At 39.7% G+C, this 19,355-nt stretch overlaps 1 protein-coding gene across 5 annotated transcripts in view; it reads left to right on the top strand.

Moving 5' to 3' along the window:
* Nucleotides 1–17,085, top strand: part of THUMPD3 (THUMP domain containing 3) — a 28,943-nt gene extending 11,858 nt beyond the window's left edge. For 3 of the 5 annotated variants that reach the window (XM_066244930.1, XM_066244927.1, XM_066244929.1), the window contains exons 4-11: nt 113–580; nt 2,985–3,115; nt 5,008–5,077; nt 9,693–9,808; nt 12,111–12,221; nt 13,542–13,665; nt 14,012–14,158; nt 15,361–17,080. In XM_066244930.1, coding sequence (XP_066101027.1) covers nt 113–580; nt 2,985–3,115; nt 5,008–5,077; nt 9,693–9,808; nt 12,111–12,221; nt 13,542–13,665; nt 14,012–14,158; nt 15,361–15,546 — 1,353 coding nt within the window. In that variant the 3' untranslated portion in view covers nt 15,547–17,080. Of the gene's footprint in view, nt 1–112; nt 581–2,984; nt 3,116–5,007; nt 5,078–9,692; nt 9,809–12,110; nt 12,222–13,541; nt 13,666–14,011; nt 14,974–15,360 lie in introns of those variants that run through there. The other 2 variants (XM_066244932.1, XM_066244931.1) reach the window with 2 other exon arrangements.
* The last annotated feature ends 2,270 nt before the right edge of the window (nt 17,086–19,355 follow it).

The raw sequence follows: 19,355 nt of genomic DNA, 5'->3' as shown, positions 1-19,355 counted from the left end.
TGCACTCCTGTCTCCCACATAATAATTAATGGTTTCTGTAGGCAGAGTAAGAGTATATTTGTTCAATTAAAATGGTGAAAAATAAATGGATTTCATTCTCTGTCCTTTATAGGAAGAAGTTCTAAAGGACTTCGAAGAATTGGCTGGAAAACTTCCATGGTCAGACCCTTTAAAAGTATGGAAAATTAACACCAGTTTCAAGAAAAAAAAAACAAAGCGCAAAAAGATAAATCAGAATTCAACTAAAGAGAAGACTGGTAATGGGCAAGGAGGCAAAATAGATGTTAAAAAAGAATTGACTAACAACACCTTAGATTCACATATTTTAGATTACTATGAAAAGCCAGCCATTAAAGAAGAGGTATCAACATTAGTAGGTGATGATTTGGCATCTTGTAAAGATGAGACTTATGAAAGCTCAAAAGAAGAAACTGAACCTGAAGTGCTCAAGTTTAGAGTCACATGCAACAGGGCAGGAGAGAAACATTGCTTTTCTTCAAATGAGGCTGCAAGAGATTTTGGGGGTGCTATTCAAGATTATTTTAAGTGGAAGGCTGACATGACTAACTTTGATGTGGAGGTAGGTCCAGGCTGTAACTGTGATGATTCAAGAAGGCTGTTGTCATAGATTTGTAGAATTTTCATACTAACCTAATCTTATAGATAAACTGAGGCCACAGAGCTAATAGGGTATGGCCAACAAGAGCATAGGCTATGGGGACAAATCTAGATCCAAATGTTGATTCTTTACTGTGTAACTTGGGACAAGAGATACTCTCTCTGAGCCTGTGTTTGTTTCAAATAGAGCCAGTAGTAGTGTATACCTCTAAGTATGCCCTGAAAGTTAAACGAGATAATACATTTTAAGTATTTGGTGCAATATCTGGTATATCCTAAGTGCTCAATAGATGGGAACTATTAAGACTTGAGTTTTCTCATTTCTAACCTAGTACTTTTTACAACATTAGATGTGCTTTCAGATTATAAGATCTAACCAGTATAAGAATTTATTTGAGCTGTACTGACAACATATGCCAGGAAGCAAGATCTCAAATAGCAGCTCTCCTCTTTTTTAAATTCTGTTGGATTCTCGAACCCAGATACTTCATTTTAGCATGCTTACTTTTCTTGGTCTCAATCTTCTGCTACACAGGTGATTCACATGTGGATCATACTAACTTATTTTTAAATCTCTGAAAGCTTAAAAGGTCCCTAGCAGCTGATATTTTTACAATGAAATAATTTCTGATGCTTCTGGGACACTTGAATTTGGAGCAAGTCACTTATTCTCTCTGTAACTTTTTCTTTTATTGCATATTATATCAGAACAATTCCCCACTCCTTTTTTTTCTCATAACAGATATTATGAGAATGTATAGGCTAACTAGAACAGTAATGTCCACAGGTTAGCAAGGGGGCTCAGAGGAAAGACACTGGAGCTGTACTACCTGGGTTCAGACCCAAATTTACAAGCTATATGACTTAGGGCAAGTAAGCTGACTTCTTTGTGCCTCAATTTTCTCATCTCTAAAAGGAGGATAATAATATCTAGCTAAGAGGTTGTGAAAATGAAATGAGGTAATGAATGTAAAGTGTGTTGAACATTGACTTGCATATAGCTAGATAATGTCAGATGCTGCTGCTAACATCATGATGAGGAAATTTTAGGTAGAAGATTAGAGAAATAATATTTTTACCTTTAATTTGAATAGTTAAATTTGTGTTAGAGAAACTATAAGACAAAAAACATTCCACAAACAGTCAAGTTTTTTTTTTTAAGATTTTATTTATTCAATTTTCAGAGAGGAGAGAGAGAGAGAGAGAGAGAGAGAGAGAGAGAGAACGGGGAGGAGCAGGAAGCATCAACTCCCATATGTGCCTTGACCAGGCAAGCCCAGGGTATCGAACAGGCAACCTCAGCGTCCCAGGTCGACGCTCCATCCCACTGCGCCACCACAAGTCAGGCTCAGTTGAGTTTTAAAAAATATTAAGTAAGAAAATAATAGGTGACCTGGCCAGGTAGTTCAGTTTGTTAGAGCATCTTCCCAATACGCCAAGGTTGCGGGGTTCTATCCCCAGTCAGGGCACATACAAGAATCAACCAATGGATGCATAAATAACTAACAATATATCAATGTTTCTCTCCCTCTTCCTCCCTCTCTCCGTCTCCCTCTCCTCCTTTTCCCTCTAAAAATCAGTAAATTAAAAAATTTAAAAAAAAAAAGAGCCTGACCAGGTGGTGGTGCAGTGGATAGAGCATTGACCTGGGATACTGAGGACCCAGGTTTGAAACCCCGAGGTCGCCATCTTGAAGCCCAAGGTCACTGGCTCAGTTGGAGCCTCTGAAGACATATATGAGAAGCAATCAATGAATAACTAAAAGTACTATAACTACCAGTTGATGCTTCTCATCTCTCTCCCTGTCTGTCTGTCCCTCTCTCTGTCTCTGTTGCCAAAAAAAAAAAAAGAATAGGTGATAAAGCAAATGTATTAACAATTGGTTATAAGTTACATCTTTTATAAAGATGTATTAAGAAACCCATATGAATGGTTTCTTAAGAATATGTTTATGTTATAAAAATTCAGGGGAAATATGGTTATAGCTAACTGACAAATACAGTGAATGAAAAGAATAAAATACATAGATGTTAAAAGTTTAATGTATTAGATACTATATGATTTCATTTATATAAAATTCAAAACAAGATAAAAGTAAAATATGGTAGAAGTGGTCAGATTAATAATTACTGGGAAGGGCAAAGGGGGAGCCTTCTGGTGTGCTAGAAACATTGTATATCTGGGTGGCAGTTACAATGTATATGTAGGTAAAAATTCACTGAGCTGTATACTTAAGATTTATGTACCTTACTATATGCAAAATATATCCCATTAATAAAATTAAAAAACGCCCAAAATTAAAAAATACTACTAAATGCAGTTTGAACAATCCTAAAACTATTTTATTCTATCATGTTTTGTTTTAGGTGCTTTTGAATATCCATGATAATGAAGTCATTGTGGGCATTGCACTGACAGAAGAGAGTCTCCACCGAAGAAATATCACACATTTTGGACCTACAACTCTTAGATCTACTCTTGCCTATGGGATGCTCAGGTAAGAGAATGAATGGGCTTACCATCTAGATCAAAGTGACAATTCAGTTTCAAGTTTCTTTTCAGAACACTTTAATTTCTTGTCAGGTACTATGTTGGAATTTAGTAGATAAAGAACAGGATAAAAAGCTAATGATTGCTTGACTGATGGTGATGCAGTGGATAGAGCGTCTGCTTGAGATGCTTAGATCCCAGGTTTGAAACCCTGAGGTCGCCAGCTTAAACCAAGGCTCGCTGGCTTGAGCTTGGGATCTCTGGCTTGAGCCCAGAGATCACTGGCTTGAGCCCAAGGTCACTGGCTTGACTAAGGGGTCACTGGCTCTGGCTCAGCTGGAGTCCCCTGGTCAAGGCACATATGAGAAGCAATCAGTAAACAACAAAAGTGCTGCAACTACAAGTTGATGCTTCTCATCTCTCTCTCTTCCTGCCTCTCTCTGTCTGTTTCTCTCTCTCTCTGTCTTTGTGTCTCTCACTAAAAAACAAACAAAGGCCTGACCTGTGGTGGTGCAGCGGATAAAGCGTCAACCTGGAAACACTGAGGTTGCCGGTTCAAAACCCTGGCTTGCCTGGTCAAGGCATATATGGGAGTTGATGCTTCTTGCTCCTCCTCCTTCTCTCTCTCTCTCTCTCTCTCTCTCTCTCCTCTCACACACATTCTCTCTCCTCTCTTAAGTGAATAAATAAAAAATAAAATAAAAGGAATACTGAATGTCTAATTGCCAGTCAACTTACATTAATACATGTTCTGTTTGAAATATGTTTGAGGGTTTTTTTTTAATATAACAATACAGATTTATATATAAATAACATGTATTTTCTAAAGGCATACATGTATACTAAAAGATCCAAAAGCCAAATTCCATCTGGAATGAAATGGGATTTGGGGTAATAGTAAAAGGGTAGTTTTAGTTCTATGTAATGCTTTTTTTTTTTTTTTGTATTTTTCTAAAGCTGGAATCGGGGAGAGACAGTCAGACAGACTCTCGCATGCGCCCGACTGGGATCCATCAGGGGGCGACGCTCTGCCCACCAGGGGGCGATGCTCTGTCCCTCCGGGGCGTCGCTCTGTTGCGACCAGAGCCACTCTAGCGCCTGAGGCAGAGGCCAAGGAGCCATCCCCAGCGCCCGGGCCATCCTTGCTCCAATGGAGCCTCGGCTGCGGGAGGGGAAGAGAGAGACAGAGAGGAAGGAGAGGGGGAGGGGTGGAGAAGCAGATGGGCGCTTCTCCTGTGTGCCCTGGCCGGGAATCAAACCCAGGACTTCTGCACGCCAGGCCAACGCTCTACTACTGAGCCAACCGGCCAGGGCCAATGCTTTTTTTTTTTAACTGCAAGAATATATAGTCAACCTGTAATTAAAAATTGACTTTTTAAAAAAGATTTTATTGGCCTGATCTGTGGTGGCACAGTGGATAAAGCATCGACCTGGAAATGCTGAGGTCGCTGGTTCGAAACCCTGGGCTTGCCTGGTCAAGGCACATATGGGAGTTGATGCTTCCTGCTCCTCCCCTCGCTCTGTCTCTCTCCTCTCTCTCCTTTCTAAAATGAATTAAAAAAAAAAAGATTTTATTGATTTTTGCAGAGAGAGATGGAGGGGGAAGTGAGAAGTATCAACTCATAGTTGCTTCACTTTAGTTGTTTATTGCTGGCTTGTCAGATGTGCCTTGACCTGGCCAGGCCAGGGTTTTTAACCAGTGACCTCAGAGTTCCAGGTCAACAGTCTGTCCACTAGACTACTCAAGCCAGGCTACAAATTGATTTTTTAAATGAATATTGATTGGTGTTTTTTCATGTTAATATAAAAGGTCCTTTATCTTATAACTTCAGAAAGTTATTGTGGAAGCCTCAACTGTTGGTTGAAGTCTCTTCACATAAGCTGTTTTCTTTACTCTAGGCTCTGTGCTCCTCAACCTACTGATATAATAGTTGATCCAATGTGTGGAACAGGGGCAATACCAATAGAGGTAATAACTTTTTCTTTAGCTTTTAATAAGCACATGTTATATCCAGAATGTTTTAGAACTAATAGGCACATTAGACATAATGAAATCACCAAGGTTAGGTCAATGAACCCAAGAGTTTTGAGAAAATTACTGTGATAAAGGTGGAAATTTTATATAAGAGATGTAACCTCTTATTATAAATGCCAAGAACTAGGTAGATCTACCTAGCTAAGTTGGTTAGAATGTCATCTCAGTATGCCAAGTTTGTGAGTTAGAGCCCTGGTCAGGGCACATATAAGGTCTACTGGAAAGTTCTGTCCGTTTCTATCACAAGTTTTGACACGTAAGCACGTTTATTTGGCGCATGTATGCCTCTCTATTTTTATCACTTAATGTATACATACTGACATAGCAAATTAACTAAAACAAAGTTGGTTTATGTTAGTCTTATGTGTGCAGCGATAGTGTACCCATGGCTACTGATAAAGTTCATTTACGCCACTGTAACTTTTACGAATTTCAACAAGGAAGAAATGCTACAGAAGCATGTAGAAATTTATTGAAAGTGTTTGGTGAAGGAATAATACCGACTATCACTTGTTTTTGCCCTTACAAAATTTTTTGAAGGGCAAAAAATTAAAAAATGAAGAAGATATCAAACAAGCACTGGCTCAATTTTTCGCATCAAAAGATAAAACATTTTTCAAAGATGGGATATACAAATTGCCCTCATGCTGGCAAGAAATCATTAATAATAATGGCAATTATAGTATTTAATAAAGTTAGTTGATGGTAAGAAAAATTTGTATTTTGTTTTATTCCAAAAACGGACAGAACTTTCCGGTAGACCTTATATAAGAATCAGCCAATGAATGCATAAATAAGTAGAACAACAAATTGATGTTTATCTTCTCCGTCCCTTTTTTTTCTCTCTAAAAAGAAAAAAAAAATTTTAGAAAAAGTAGGTAGATTGTAAATTATATTTATTTAGTGGATTATAGAAGCTGAGAATTACAAACGGGTGAATTCCATTTTAATGATAGACAAGCAGGCAGACGTGAATGAAAATGATAATTGAAGGCCTGAGCATTAACTGGAGAAAGGAATTCATCTTTACAAAGTGATTATGTTCCTTAATCCACTTAGGTTCTTGGAGTAAGTATAGTTGTAAAGGAGGGAAACCTAGGACAATATTTAGATTTTTTAAAAGAAGTCTAATAAGGTCACATACCAAATGTTCTTAACTAGTTTTCAAAATTACTATGACATTGAAAGGACTCAAAAATTGCCTAAAGCGCCTGACCGGTGGTGGCGCAGTGGATGGAGCGTCAGACTGGGATGTGGAAGACCCAGGTTCGAGACCCTGAGGTCGCCAGCTTGAGTGTGGGCTCATCTGGTTTGAGCAAAGCTCACCAGCTTGGACCCAAGGTCGCTGGCTCGAGCAAGGGGTTACTCGGTCTGCTGAAGGCCCACGGTCAAGGCACATATGAGAAAGCAATCAAATAACAATTAAGGTGTTGCAACAAAAAACTAATGATTGATGCTTCTCATCTCTCTCTGTTCCTGTCTGTCTGTCCCTATCTATCCCTCTATTTGACTCTCTCTGTCTCTGTAAAAAAAATTTAAAAATATAAAAATGAAAACAAACAAAAAAAATTGCCTAAAGCAAAGCAAGAAATAGAAATGCATTTTTTAAATCAAGAACATTTTAACAGGTGTCTCCTTGAATCAAGATTACTTATACTTTTATAAATAATTTGGAAGAGGTCACTCCCAGTAAAATTTGTGAAACATAGTAAGTTCTTACATATAATACATCTAAAGCCAATGGGAGATACCATAGATCACCAATTTTCAACCAATATGCCACAATAATTCTTTTTTTTTAATTTTTTTTTAAATTTTTATTTTTTGTTATTTTTTTTACAGAGACGAGAGAGAGTCAGAGAGAGGGATAGACAGGGACAGACAGACAGGAACAGAGAGATGAGAAGCATCAATCATTAGTTTTTCATTGTGCATTGCAACACCTTAGTTGTTCATTGATTGCTTTCTCATATGTGCCTTGACCGCAGGCCTTCAGCAGACTGAGTAACTCCTTGCTGGAGCCAGTGACCCTGGGTCCAAGCTGGTGAGCTTTTGCTCAAACCAGATGAGCCCATGCTCAAGTTGGCGACCTTGGGGTCTCGAACCTGGGTCCTCGGCATCCCAGTCTGACATTCTATCCACTACGCCACCGCCTGGTCAGGCCACAATAATTCTTAAAATTCTCAATACCTATTTAGTCAGGGGCACTGAACTCTTTTCCCTTAGATTGTCAAATTTAAGAAAGACAACAAGCTACCTGACCTGTGGTGGTGCAGTGGATGGAGTGTCTACCTGGAATGCCGAAGTTGCTGGTGCAAATCTCTGGGCTTGCTTAGTACAGGCACATAGGACAAAGAACAACTAAAATGAAGCAACTATGAGTTGATACTTCATCCTTCCTCTCTCACTAAAACTAAATTAAATTTTTAAAAAATTACAACAGCAAATATGACAGTAGCTGTTCAGTGTGAATGCCCTGTCTTAAAGCATAAATATATAGGTCATGTAATAGAGTTGCATCTTATTGGTCACGTTGCATAATAAGGTTGCATCTGATTGGTTAATTCTTGTTGCCAGAAATCTATATACAAGTATAGCTATCTGATTTTTTTTAAAAGTCACTTTGGAGCAAAAAGGGTAGGTAATTACTATTATTATTACTTTTAATAAATCAATCTAAAGTATACCCTTTTTTGGTCAGATTGGCAAAAAATTGTATTTTGTGTATGTTACAGAATTTTATTTTCCCTAGCGCCTCAGTGCTAGAGCAGCCTGGCATGTGGAAGTCCTGGGTTTGATTTCTGGTCAGGGCACACAGAAGCAACCATTCTCCCCCTTTCTCCCCCCCCCCCCTTTCCCTCTCTCTCTCTTCTTCTCCTGCAGCCATGTCTTGGTTGGTTTGAGTAAGTTGGCCCCAGGCACTTAGGATGGCTCCATGGCTTTGCCTCAGGCGCTAAACGCGGGCACACACAAATACACGCCCCCATAGGGGCTTGCTGGGTGGATCCCCATCCTGGCACATGTGGGAGTCTGTTCCTCTGCTCCCTGCCTCTCACTTAATTTAAAAAAATTTTTTTTTAGTTTAATGCATGTCATGAGATGAAAAGGTTGAAAATTGCTACCATAGATTCTGTGAGTGGGCAAAAACTGGACAGATAAGTAAGTCTAAAGCAACCCACAAAAAGGAAAAATTATCCATACTGCAATTAGAAAGTGACATCTGTCATCTGGGAGTTGAAATTCCAGAAGGAAGTCATAGTAGTAAATAACTACTGTTTTCTGCTCAGGTCAGCTAGAGAAATTTACTCTGGTTAGAGACTCGCACAGAGAAAATTCACTTGTCAAGAGTAATTGTAGGCCCTGGCCGGTTGGCTCAGCAGCAGAGCGTCAGCCCAGCATGTGGAACTCCCGGGTTCAATTCCCAGCCAGGGCACATGAAGAGAAGTGCCCATCTGCTTCTCCACCTTTCCCTTTCTCCCTCTCTCTCTCTCTCTCTCTCTCTCTCTCTCTTCCCCTCCTGCAGCCAAGGCTCCACTGGAGCAAAGTTGGCCCGGGCACCGAGGATGGCTCCATGACCTCCACCTCAGGCGCTAGAATGGCTCTGATTGCAAGGAGCATCACCCCTAGATGGGCAGAGCATTAGTGGGTGTACCAGGTGGATCCTGGTCGGGCGCATGTGGGAGTCTGTCTCTATACCTCCTTCGCTTCAGAAAAAACTTAAAAAAATACAAAACAACTTGGAAATATTGCCTGACCTGTGGTGGCACAGTGGATAAAGCATTGATCTAGAACACTGAGGTGCTGGTTCAAAACCCTGGGTTTGCCTGGGCAAGGTACATATGGGAGTTGATGCTTCCTGCTCCTCCCCCTTTCTCTGTCTCCCCTCTCTAAAATGAATAAATATAAATCTAAAATATAAATATAAAAAAAATTTTTAATTTTTGTCTTATAAAAAATGCAAAACTAAAAAAAAAAAAAAGCAAAACTTGGAAGTATTACAAAATCCATTTCTTTTAGAGACTGAAAATCTAAATAGATGTTGAAGAAAAACATGTCAGGGAATCGGAAATCAGGACCTGAGAGGCTTTCATCAGACTCTCCAAGGTCTCTTCCACATCCCCTGTACCTTTTTACAATACATCACCCTATGTGCCAGATACTGCTGGGTGAGGGATAGAGTAAAATACCAGACCTGTGTTCCCAGATTCGTTGAGAGGCGGATAAAATTTGTAAAAAAGGAGTACAGTGAGAGAGATGTGTAAGGTGCTTTGGGGAGGGGCAAATGAGGCAGCTTGGAGACTTGAGGTTTATGTCACACAGCTAGATCTTGAAAGACAGTAGGAATTCAGCAAGCAGAGAAAGAACAGGAGGGCCTTTCATGGCAGGGGGAAATAGCAAAATTGACAGCATGCATTATTTTGTCATTTTAGAAAAACATTGCACTAGTGGATTGGATGTCTTATTTATTGACAATCAACTGAAATAAATTTTTCTTTATTTTTTTTTGCAGTTTGCTACTTCTGTTTCAACATACACTTTTGTCTTTTAGGGGGCTACTGAATGGTCTAACTGTTTTCATATTGCTGGTGATAATAACCCATTGGCTGTGAATAGAGCAACAAATAACATCTCATCTTTACTGACCAAGAGCCAGATTAAAGAAGGGTAAAATTTTTCAAGTTTCTGTAGCATCTCAGGCTTAAATATTGACTTTATGTTTGATAACCCCAGTGCATTGTGAGATCATTTAACCAAAATGAATATATTGAGACTCCATGTAAATTTTAAGATTGAAAATTATTTCTTAGCCTGACCTGTGGTGGCGCAGTGGATAAAGGGTCGACCTGGAAATGCTGAGGTCGCCAGTTCGAAATCCTGGGCTTGCCTGGTCAAGGCACATACGGGAGTTGATGCTTCCAACTCCTCCCCCCCTTCTCTCTCTCTCTCTGTCTCTCCCTCTCCTCTCTAAAACGAATAAATTAAAAAAAAAGAAAATTATTTCTATTTTAAAAATATTTTAACTGTAATTTCCCCACCATAATGCAACCATTTTTATCTTCCTTTTATTTCCCCGTCTTCCTTTTCCTTTTTCCCCATATAGTTAAAGAATATTGTATACTTTATTTACATATATATTTTAGTAAGAGACAGACAGGGACCGACAGAGAGGAAGGGGGATAAGAAACATTAATTCTTTGTTGCTGCACCTTAATTGTTCATTGATATCTCATATGTGCCTTGACTGGAGGGCTCCAGCCGAGCCAGTGACCCCTTGCTCAAGCCAGCGACCATGGGATCATCCACACTTGAGGCGAGCCTGCACTCAAGCTGGATGAGTCTGCACTCAAGCCAGCGCTCAATCTACTGCACCAATGCCTGATCAAGCTATTTTTGTTAATTTATATTTTATTATGATGAATTTTTATGGCATATTTTGTTTCATGAGATTTTTTTGAGGCTTAGTACATGGCCAGGCCTTTATTTTTTTAATATGACCAGGCTTTATTGAAACTTGATAGACATTTTAAAACATTAGTTTTCTACTTTCTGAATATTTTGTTGTTTTTAAGACTAGACCCTCTGCACCTTCACTATCCAATCTGTATTATACTGCTTACGAAAATTAGAAGATATTTTAAAAATGAATATGAAGCGATAAAATATCCCCTAATTTTTGTGAGCAGTGTATTTCTATCAATCTTACCTAGGTCTTTAATATTATTTGACATATGTTGTCTTGTTGCAGCTAATGGTGCTTGTGATTGTAAAACTTATTTTCAGTATCTGTGATCCCCCCACTCCATTATATGATATAGCCTTCAGTGCATTTTTTAAAATTCTTCATCAAATTCAGTAGTATAACCCTTCATTTCTGCTTACCTTTGATTTGTTTTTAGTCTTAGCTTATGTATTATTTTTTTTTTGTATTTTTTTTTTTCATTTTTCCGAAGCTGGAAACCGGGAGGCAGTCAGACTCCCGCATGCGCCCGCCCGGGATCCACCCGGCATGCCCACCAGGGGGCGATGTTCTACCCCTCTGGGGCGTTGCTCTGCTACATCCAGAGCCACTCTAGCACCTGAGGCAGAGGCCACAGAGCCATCCCCAGCGCCCGGGCCATCTTTGCTCCAATGGAGCCTTGGCTGCGGGAGGGGAAGAGAGAGACAGAGAGGAAGGAGAGGGGGAGGGTGGAGAAGCAGATGGGCGCTTCTCCTGTGTGCCCTGGCCAGGAATCGAACCTGGGACTCCTGCACACCAGGCCGACGCTCTACCGCTGAGCCAATCGGCCAGGGCCAGCTTATGTATTATTGCATGTTGTATTTTATTTCTTAAACCAATAGCTTTACCTTAATGAGATTTAAATCATGTTTTTATTGTCTCATCATCTATTTTGTTGTTTACATGGACTCAGGTTGTCATCTGTTTCTTTGTCTTAATTTTCTTAGCTTATTAATAGTATGGTACATATATTTGGGGTTTTTTTAATCCTAAAGTACCTCTATATTTACTAACTTTACATTTTTAAGTCTTCTGTTATCACTACAGATTTGCTAAACTTGATTCTTCAGATGTGTCGCCTCGACCCTTTATTCCTTTAACTGTTGTTCTATTGCATCAGTTTTTACACCATCAGTTAAAGAATTTACTGTCTCTGCAGTTTTCAAAGTTGTTTATTGCAGTTGTGTTTCAATCTTTTCTCTTTAATCCATTTTCCTTTTTCTTAAATCATAAATGAAGCAGATGTAATCTTTTGAGAGCCAGTCCTGACAATTTAAGAAAATTTTTGTCTTATGGATTTGGTCATTTTAAGTTTTTATCTTACAATCCTATACTTTCCACATTCTTATTGCTATTATCAATATCAACATATTTTAGTAGCATTTTGTACTTTAGAACAGGCTCTTTAGGAATTTTTCTTTCTTTCATACTTAAGAATTATGTTGAAACACCTTTCCTTTGTTCTCACAGCGAACTGTCTTGGGGCTTGCCTATAGATACTATTCAGTGGGATAGCTGCAGTCTGCCATTGAGAACTGGCTCCGTGGATGTTATTGTAACAGACATGCCATTTGGAAAAAGGTAGGACTTAGTTCTTTTAAAACTGAGTTTTACCTTCACTTGTTATATTAGTGCCCACATTTCTAAACCTGTTGCATTTTGTCAGAAATCTTTCCCCTTTTTTTTTTTTTTGTATTTTTCTGAAGCTGGAAAGGGGGAGAGACAGTCAGACAGACTCCCGCATGCGCCCGACCGGGATCCACCCGGCACGCCCACCAGGGGCGAGGCTCTGCCCGCCAGGGGGCGATGCTCTGGGGCATCTTTGCTCCAATGGAGCCTTGGCTGCGGGAGGGGAAGAGAGAGACAGAGAGGAAGGAGAGGGGGAGGGGTGGAGAGGCAGATGGGCGCCTCTCCTGTGTACCCTGGCCAGGAATTGAACCCGGGTCCCTGGCACGCCAGGCCGATGCTCTACCGCTGAGCCAACCGGCCAGGGCCCATAATCTTATAATTCTTAAGTGAAAAATTACTCTGCTGACAGTGCTAAAAGGAATGAAAGATTTCTGGCCCTGGCCGGTTGGCCCAGCGGTAGAGCGTCGGCCTGGCGTGCAGAGGTCCTGGGTTCAATTCCTGGACAGGGTACACAGGAGAGGCGCCCATCTGCCTCTCCACCCCTCCCCCTCTCCTTCCTCTCTGTCTCTCTCTTCCCCTCCCGCAGCGAGGCTCCACTGGAGCAAAGATGGCCCGGGCGCTGGGGATGGCTCCTTGGCTTCTGCCCCAGGCGCTAGAGTGGCTCTGGTGGCGGCAGAGCGACGCCCCAGAGGGGCAGAGCACCGCCCCCTGGTGGGCAGAGCGTCGCCTCCTGGTGGGCGTGCCAGGTGGATCCCGGTTGGGCGCATGCGGGAGTCTGTCTGACTGTCTCTCCCCGTTTCCAGCTTCAGAAAAATACAAAAAAAAAAAAAAAAAAATTATAAGACTATGGATTCACCCTTTTTCTTCTGAAAACTGAAGAATGTACGTGTATTAACATTTTAATCGTGACGTCCACTTTCTAGTCCATTGTTGAATTACATGATGGTTGAGAAAGATTTGATTGTTTCTCAGTAAGTGATTTTTAATCACTGATTTGGTTTCTATAATTTGACTGCTAATGCTCATTGAGAGGACAATTTATATACTTAAGAGGACAATTTATATACGTAAGTTGCCAGTTTAACTGATTTATCCAGTTCAAAATTCCATACAATTTACTAAATCTAATCACTCCATTTCATTGACATATAATGGCAAAGCTTCTAAAAGACAGCTACTTTTCATACCCTAGGATTTTGAGTTTTTAGTAACTTCTCACATAGTCCTAGCTATATTTTGCAACACTTTGACTTATTGGACCTTTTTTTATAGGATGGGCTCCAAGAAAAGAAACTGGAACCTTTACCCAGCTTGCCTAATGGAGATGAGCCGTGTCTGTAGACCAGGGACAGGACGAGCTGCACTACTTACTCAGGACAAGAAATGCTTTATCAAGGTGCTATACAGTAACAAAACAGCTTGTGGCAACTCTAGGATGTTTTTCCTTTTTTAAGAGAAAGGAGAGAAGAGGGAAGAAGCAAGAAGCATTAACTCCCATATGTGCCTTGACCAGGCAAGCCCCAAGGTTTTGAACTGGCAACCTCAGTGTTCCAGGTCAATGCTCTATCCACTGCACCACCAAAGGCCAGGCTTAGGATCTTTTTAAGTAGTCTCAGGGATATTGGTTTGAGCAAGATTTGTGCTCCCTTCCCCTAGTTTCTTATTGATAACTAAGCCTGATTCATCTAGAAGCAGGTAGGTCATAGAATCTAAATACTCTTATACCTTTTATGTATACACAGGCATTATCTGGAATGGGACATTTATGGCGGAAGGTGCATACTGTCTGGGTGAACATAGGTGGTCTTCATGCTGCAGTTTACCTTCTGAAACGCACACCTCAAGCTTTCGTTCATCCTTCAGAAAATGATGGAGAAAGGAACTCCTTGGTAATGCAAAGAATGAAGATTAATAGTATTTGTGCTTCCCAACACAGGACATGCCAGCATGAACTTGCTGAGAGAGAAAAACAATATTAACAAAAGTGCATGTTGCACTGTTTAAATTGGTCTAAAGTTCTTCACCATGGTTAGCAAAAGGTGTAAATGTAAAGTTGTCAAATTGAAAGTCTTATATGACAGAACTTTTCTTTGGAGCTGTTGTGTAGAGGTAGCTGGGGAACTGGTACTTTTCTTATGCTGCTTTAAAGATGCTAAGCTTACTAAAATACTCTGGGGTTTGGGTTTAGAACATTATATTTTCAGGCTTCATACCAGTTCCTATTTTTCATTGTTAGCCACTCTGGCCTCGTGGAAAAGCAGAGAACATAACCATAGCATCTTAGGCAACAAGATATTGCATATGTAGCTTTGCTAGTCAGTTGTTGAAGCTGTTTACCTCAACCTTAAAAAATGGAAGCATTATATTTTGTGAAATAGTATTCCCCATGACAAGATGAAGTCACACAAGACTTATAGGAAAGTTTACCACCTGCCTTAAAAGTTAAAATATGCATCTGTTAATTCAGGTTAGTACATAGAATCAAGGACTAGGATTTAGCAAAGAAATTACAAAAATACATTTTAATTTGTAAATAGCAGCAAATACATTGGTAAATGAACTATGGAACCAAGTCAAATTTAAAGAACTTTTATTTTTTTTTCAGTGAACAAAAGCAGTGTTGCTTTTAAAAAACAAAACTGTCAAAAATGTTTTTGATTTCTTAAAAGGACTGATGTATCTTTAAATTAAAAATTTCATCTAAGTTTGGTTTTCTTTTGAGTCACTATTCATATTTAGATACTTTTCCAGTTGCAAAAAGGCCTTCCATAGATAGTAGAAAATTAAATGACCTCAACATTCAGTTCTTGTGAAAAATGTTGCTTCCCCAGAACAGAGTACTTGGGATTTTATGTGGAATTCTTTATAGTATTCAGAGTTCATTTTGTAGTTTCTGGCTGCACAGCCTAGATTTTCAATGTCATTTCAAATAAAAGGATACAGTATGACAACCTGGCCAGTTGGCTCAGCAGTAGAGCGTCGGCCTGGTCTGGATGCCCTGGGTTTGATTCCTGGTCAGGGCACACAGAAATGCCCATCAGCTTCTCCACCCTTCCCCTCTCCTTTCTCTCTCTCTCTTCCCCTCCCACAGCCAAGGCTCCATTGCAGCAAAATTGGCGCGGGCGCTGAGGATGGTTCCACGGTCTCTGCTTCAGGCGCTAGAATGGCTCTGGCCACAACAGAGCATCGCCTCCTGGTGGGTTGCCATTTGGACCCTGGTCGGGTGCATGTGAGAATCTGTCTCTGCCTCCCTGCTTCTTACTTCAGAAAAATATAAAAAGACACAGTACATACTTTTCTTTGAAAGAATAACATTGACTTTACCAGCACAGCCAACATTCCTAGTCTGGTTTTCTCTAGTATACTACCTCACACTTGAGAATGAGTGTTTTATATCCTAGCCTGGAATTTTTACTGTCATCAGAATGTAGTTGCACTGTGGTTCAACATAAAACAACTTTTCACCTCTGACAAAAACAATTTAAACCTCTTAAGTACTGGTTAGTATAATCCATAGAAATGGAAAGTATAAGAAACAACATACATTTATACCACTGTTTACCAAGTTCAGCATAATACCTTCCACATTAGACATTTAGTATTTTTGCATATTGGCTTAGGTTTTAAGTATATCAAATTTGTGCCTTATCCATCACAACTGTAGTTTCATTAAATACCACTGTAAAAACATGACCAGATTGATTTAAGATGATGCAAATATGTAGAGAGCATTGTCTACAATAATTTGAAGTCTTTTCTCCCTGATATGTTTTGTAATCTGGTGACAGGAACAGGAAATGGGCTATCAGGATTCAGAAGAGCTGGGGTTGAGTTATTTATGTATGATACTGCCACCTAACTTGTTCTGTGACCTTGGTTTTTAACCTCTGAAGTGGGCCTCCTACACCAAGGGAATATGAAAAGATGCAAAGGTAATCTTAACTGAACACAGAGTGAGTGAGTTATGATCCAGACATGGTTACTGGGAGGAGAGTCAATATATTTTAGAGGGGAAAAAAACAACATAAACACTGAGACACATTTTATAAATTAAATAAAAGGAAGATAGTTATCTCCCAGAAACAGATAATGTACTAGTGGTGAGAAAGGGAAACATTTGGTAAACACTTTTAAATTGGTACACTTTCTGGAAATAGCCGAAACTGTATATTCTGGCATATCAGTGTCAAATCAACATAGCTCAGATCTCCACTGCAAGAACCAAAAGATTAAACTGAGGACTGAAAACAAAGAAGTATTTTATTTTTATTTATTTTATTTTTTTTTAGATTTTATTTATTCATTTGAGAGGAGAGAGAGAGAGAGAGAGAGAAGAGAGACACAAAGGGGGAGGAGCAGGAAGCATCAACTCCCACATGTGCCTTGACCAGGCAAGCCCAGGGCCCCAAACTGGCAACCTCAACATTCCAGGTTGACACTCTATCCACTGCGCCACCACAGGTCAGGCAACAGGGAGGTATTTTAAAAGGCCTGTAGAATACCTAGAGCAGGGGTCCCTAAACTGCGGCCCACTGAGGCCATTTATCCAGCTCCTGCTGCATTCTTTCATTGGTGGTTAGTGAGAGGAGCATAGTTCCCATTGAAATATTGGTCAGTTTGTTGATTTAAATTTACTTGTTCTTGCCCTGGCTGGTTGGCTCAGCAGTAGTGTCGGCCTAGCGTGCGGAGGACCTGGGTTTGATTCCCGGCCAGGGCACACAGGAGAAGCGCCCATTTGCTTCTCCACCCCTCCGCCGCGCTTTCCTCTCTGTCTCTCTCTTCCCCTCCCGCAGCCAAGGCTCCATTGGAGCAAAGATGGCCCGGGCGCTGGGCATGGCTCTGTGGCCTCTGCCTCAGGCGCTAGAGTGGCTCTGGTCGCAACATGACGACGCCCAGGATGGGCAGAGCATCGCCCCCTGGTGGGCAGAGCGTCGCCCCTGGTGGGCGTGCCGGGTGGATCCCGGTCAGGCGCATGCGGGAGTCTGTCTGACTGTCTCTCCCTGTTTCCAGCTTCAGAAAAATGAAAAAAAAAAAAAAAAAAAAAAAAAAAAGTAAATTTACTTGTTCTTTATTTTAAATATTGTATTTGTTACCTTTTTTTTTTTTTTTACTTTAAGATATGTGCAGTGTGCATAGGGATTTGTTAAGTTTTTTTTATAGTCTGGCCCTCCAACGGTCTGAGGGACAGTGAACTGGCCCCCTGTGTAAAAAGTTTGGGGGCCCCTGACCTAGAGTAAAATAAAGCACTATAAAACCTACAAGGACTTACTATACTGCTCACAAAAAAAGGGGATATTTTATAGCTTCATATTCATTTTGAAATATCCTCTAATTTTTGTGAGTCGTATGTTAGTAAGACAGGCACAGAAAAAGTAAAACATCCTTATTCTCAACATAGCCTTTTCCAAAAGTTTCAGATGAGGTGTTATGTGGGAGTTTCAGTGGGAATATGGTTGGTAAGTTTTAAAATTCTGTGAGAAGAAAATAATCACATTTAATTATAATATCTTTGTACATTTTTTTCAAAATGCAACATATATAAATCTCCTATACCCCTGGTCGGCAAACTGTGGCTCACGAGCCACATGCGGCTCTTCCACATGCAGGCGCTACCTTGATAGGGAATATACCTACTTACATAGTTTAAGTTTAAAAAATTTGGCTCTCAAAAGAAATTTCCATCACTGTACTGTTGATATTTGGCTCTGTTGACTAATGAGTTTACTGACCACTGCACCATAAATTTTTAATGTGTACATTGTGAAAATACCAGTGTATAATTGTTTGAAGAGTCCTACTGTTACCCTCATACTTTTGCACCAAAGCTAGCATGTTTGCTAATCAGTTGTGAAATTGTAACTATTCAAGGATATATATACATATCCATATATCCAATGATAAAAAGCAAATCTCACTGGAAAATGGTATTTTTTTTTTCTCAAGACCAAAGTCTAAATTTCCAACTGACCCCTACAGATATCCTTGTGTGTCCCTCCTCAACCTCAACATGGACATACGTTCTTCACTAAATATCTGCTGTGTCCTGACATACCAATTATTCAACAGGCATCTGTGTGTTTACATTGTGCTAGAGCAGCTGTTTCTCAAACTCTTTGGACTCAGGACCCCTTAAAAACCAAGTGTCCCAAATACTTTTGTTTACCATTATTTTACAATAGATACTAAGACAAAATATTGAATTAGTAACAAATACATTAACATTTCATGGAGTAACAGTGGGTTATTTTAATCTTTTTGTAATTCAGTTCTCAAATGTCTGCCTTAATAGAAGGCAGCTGGATTTTTAGCTTTCCACAAATTGCTTGAAATATGTTATTTGCAGTTCTTCTGTTATTTCATGTACTGGTCATTTGGAAAATATTGGTTCACTTAGTAGTATGTATAACTCTGAAATGTTGACCCAGTTCATTATATAATATCTAAAAATCATATTAAAATCACTATCTCATAAAAAATACTAAGTATTGGAAAGATGTCAAGCTCTTTTTGACAGTAGATAGTTTAACCAAAATTCTAATTCTCACTTCAGTTTGAATTTTATCATTGACAATAGCAGTTGTTTCCTTTGAAAGGCTCACTTCCCATGTTTAAAAAAAAAAGGTCAGCCAAATAGCCAACTAACAACCAAAATTGACTATGTATCATTCTTTCCAAGTAAAAATGGTATTCCAAGAAAATAGTACCTAATGCAGCTTGCAACGCAACTGTGTAAGTGCTTGGTCTTGAAACCATTGTACTTTAGCATGTAGCATAAGTACTATATGCAAATTTTCCATTTCATCATTCATATTAAAATTAAAATTATGTACTCAGGATCCAGATACAAAATATTGTTTTCACAAGGACATGAAAATACCCCCCCCCCCAAAGCAAACTGAAATGTATGGCAGGGAAGAATGACTACTACTACACTCTGGTGCCAGTCTTTACTTATGCCAAGATGCCAGCAGTTTTACCCACCTTCACTCTTTACCATTAGTGAAAATATCAGGATAAACCATGAGATTTTAAAAAGTTGGTCAACATTTTAACTACTTCAGGATGTGTTTTGTTGCCAAAGTTTCC

This window comes from Saccopteryx bilineata, chromosome 10, assembly GCF_036850765.1.
Source record: "Saccopteryx bilineata isolate mSacBil1 chromosome 10, mSacBil1_pri_phased_curated, whole genome shotgun sequence".
Taxonomy (NCBI): Eukaryota; Metazoa; Chordata; class Mammalia; order Chiroptera; family Emballonuridae; genus Saccopteryx; species Saccopteryx bilineata.
The sequence above is the reverse complement of the archived record's forward strand: the minus strand, read 5'-3'. Positions and strand labels throughout refer to the sequence as shown.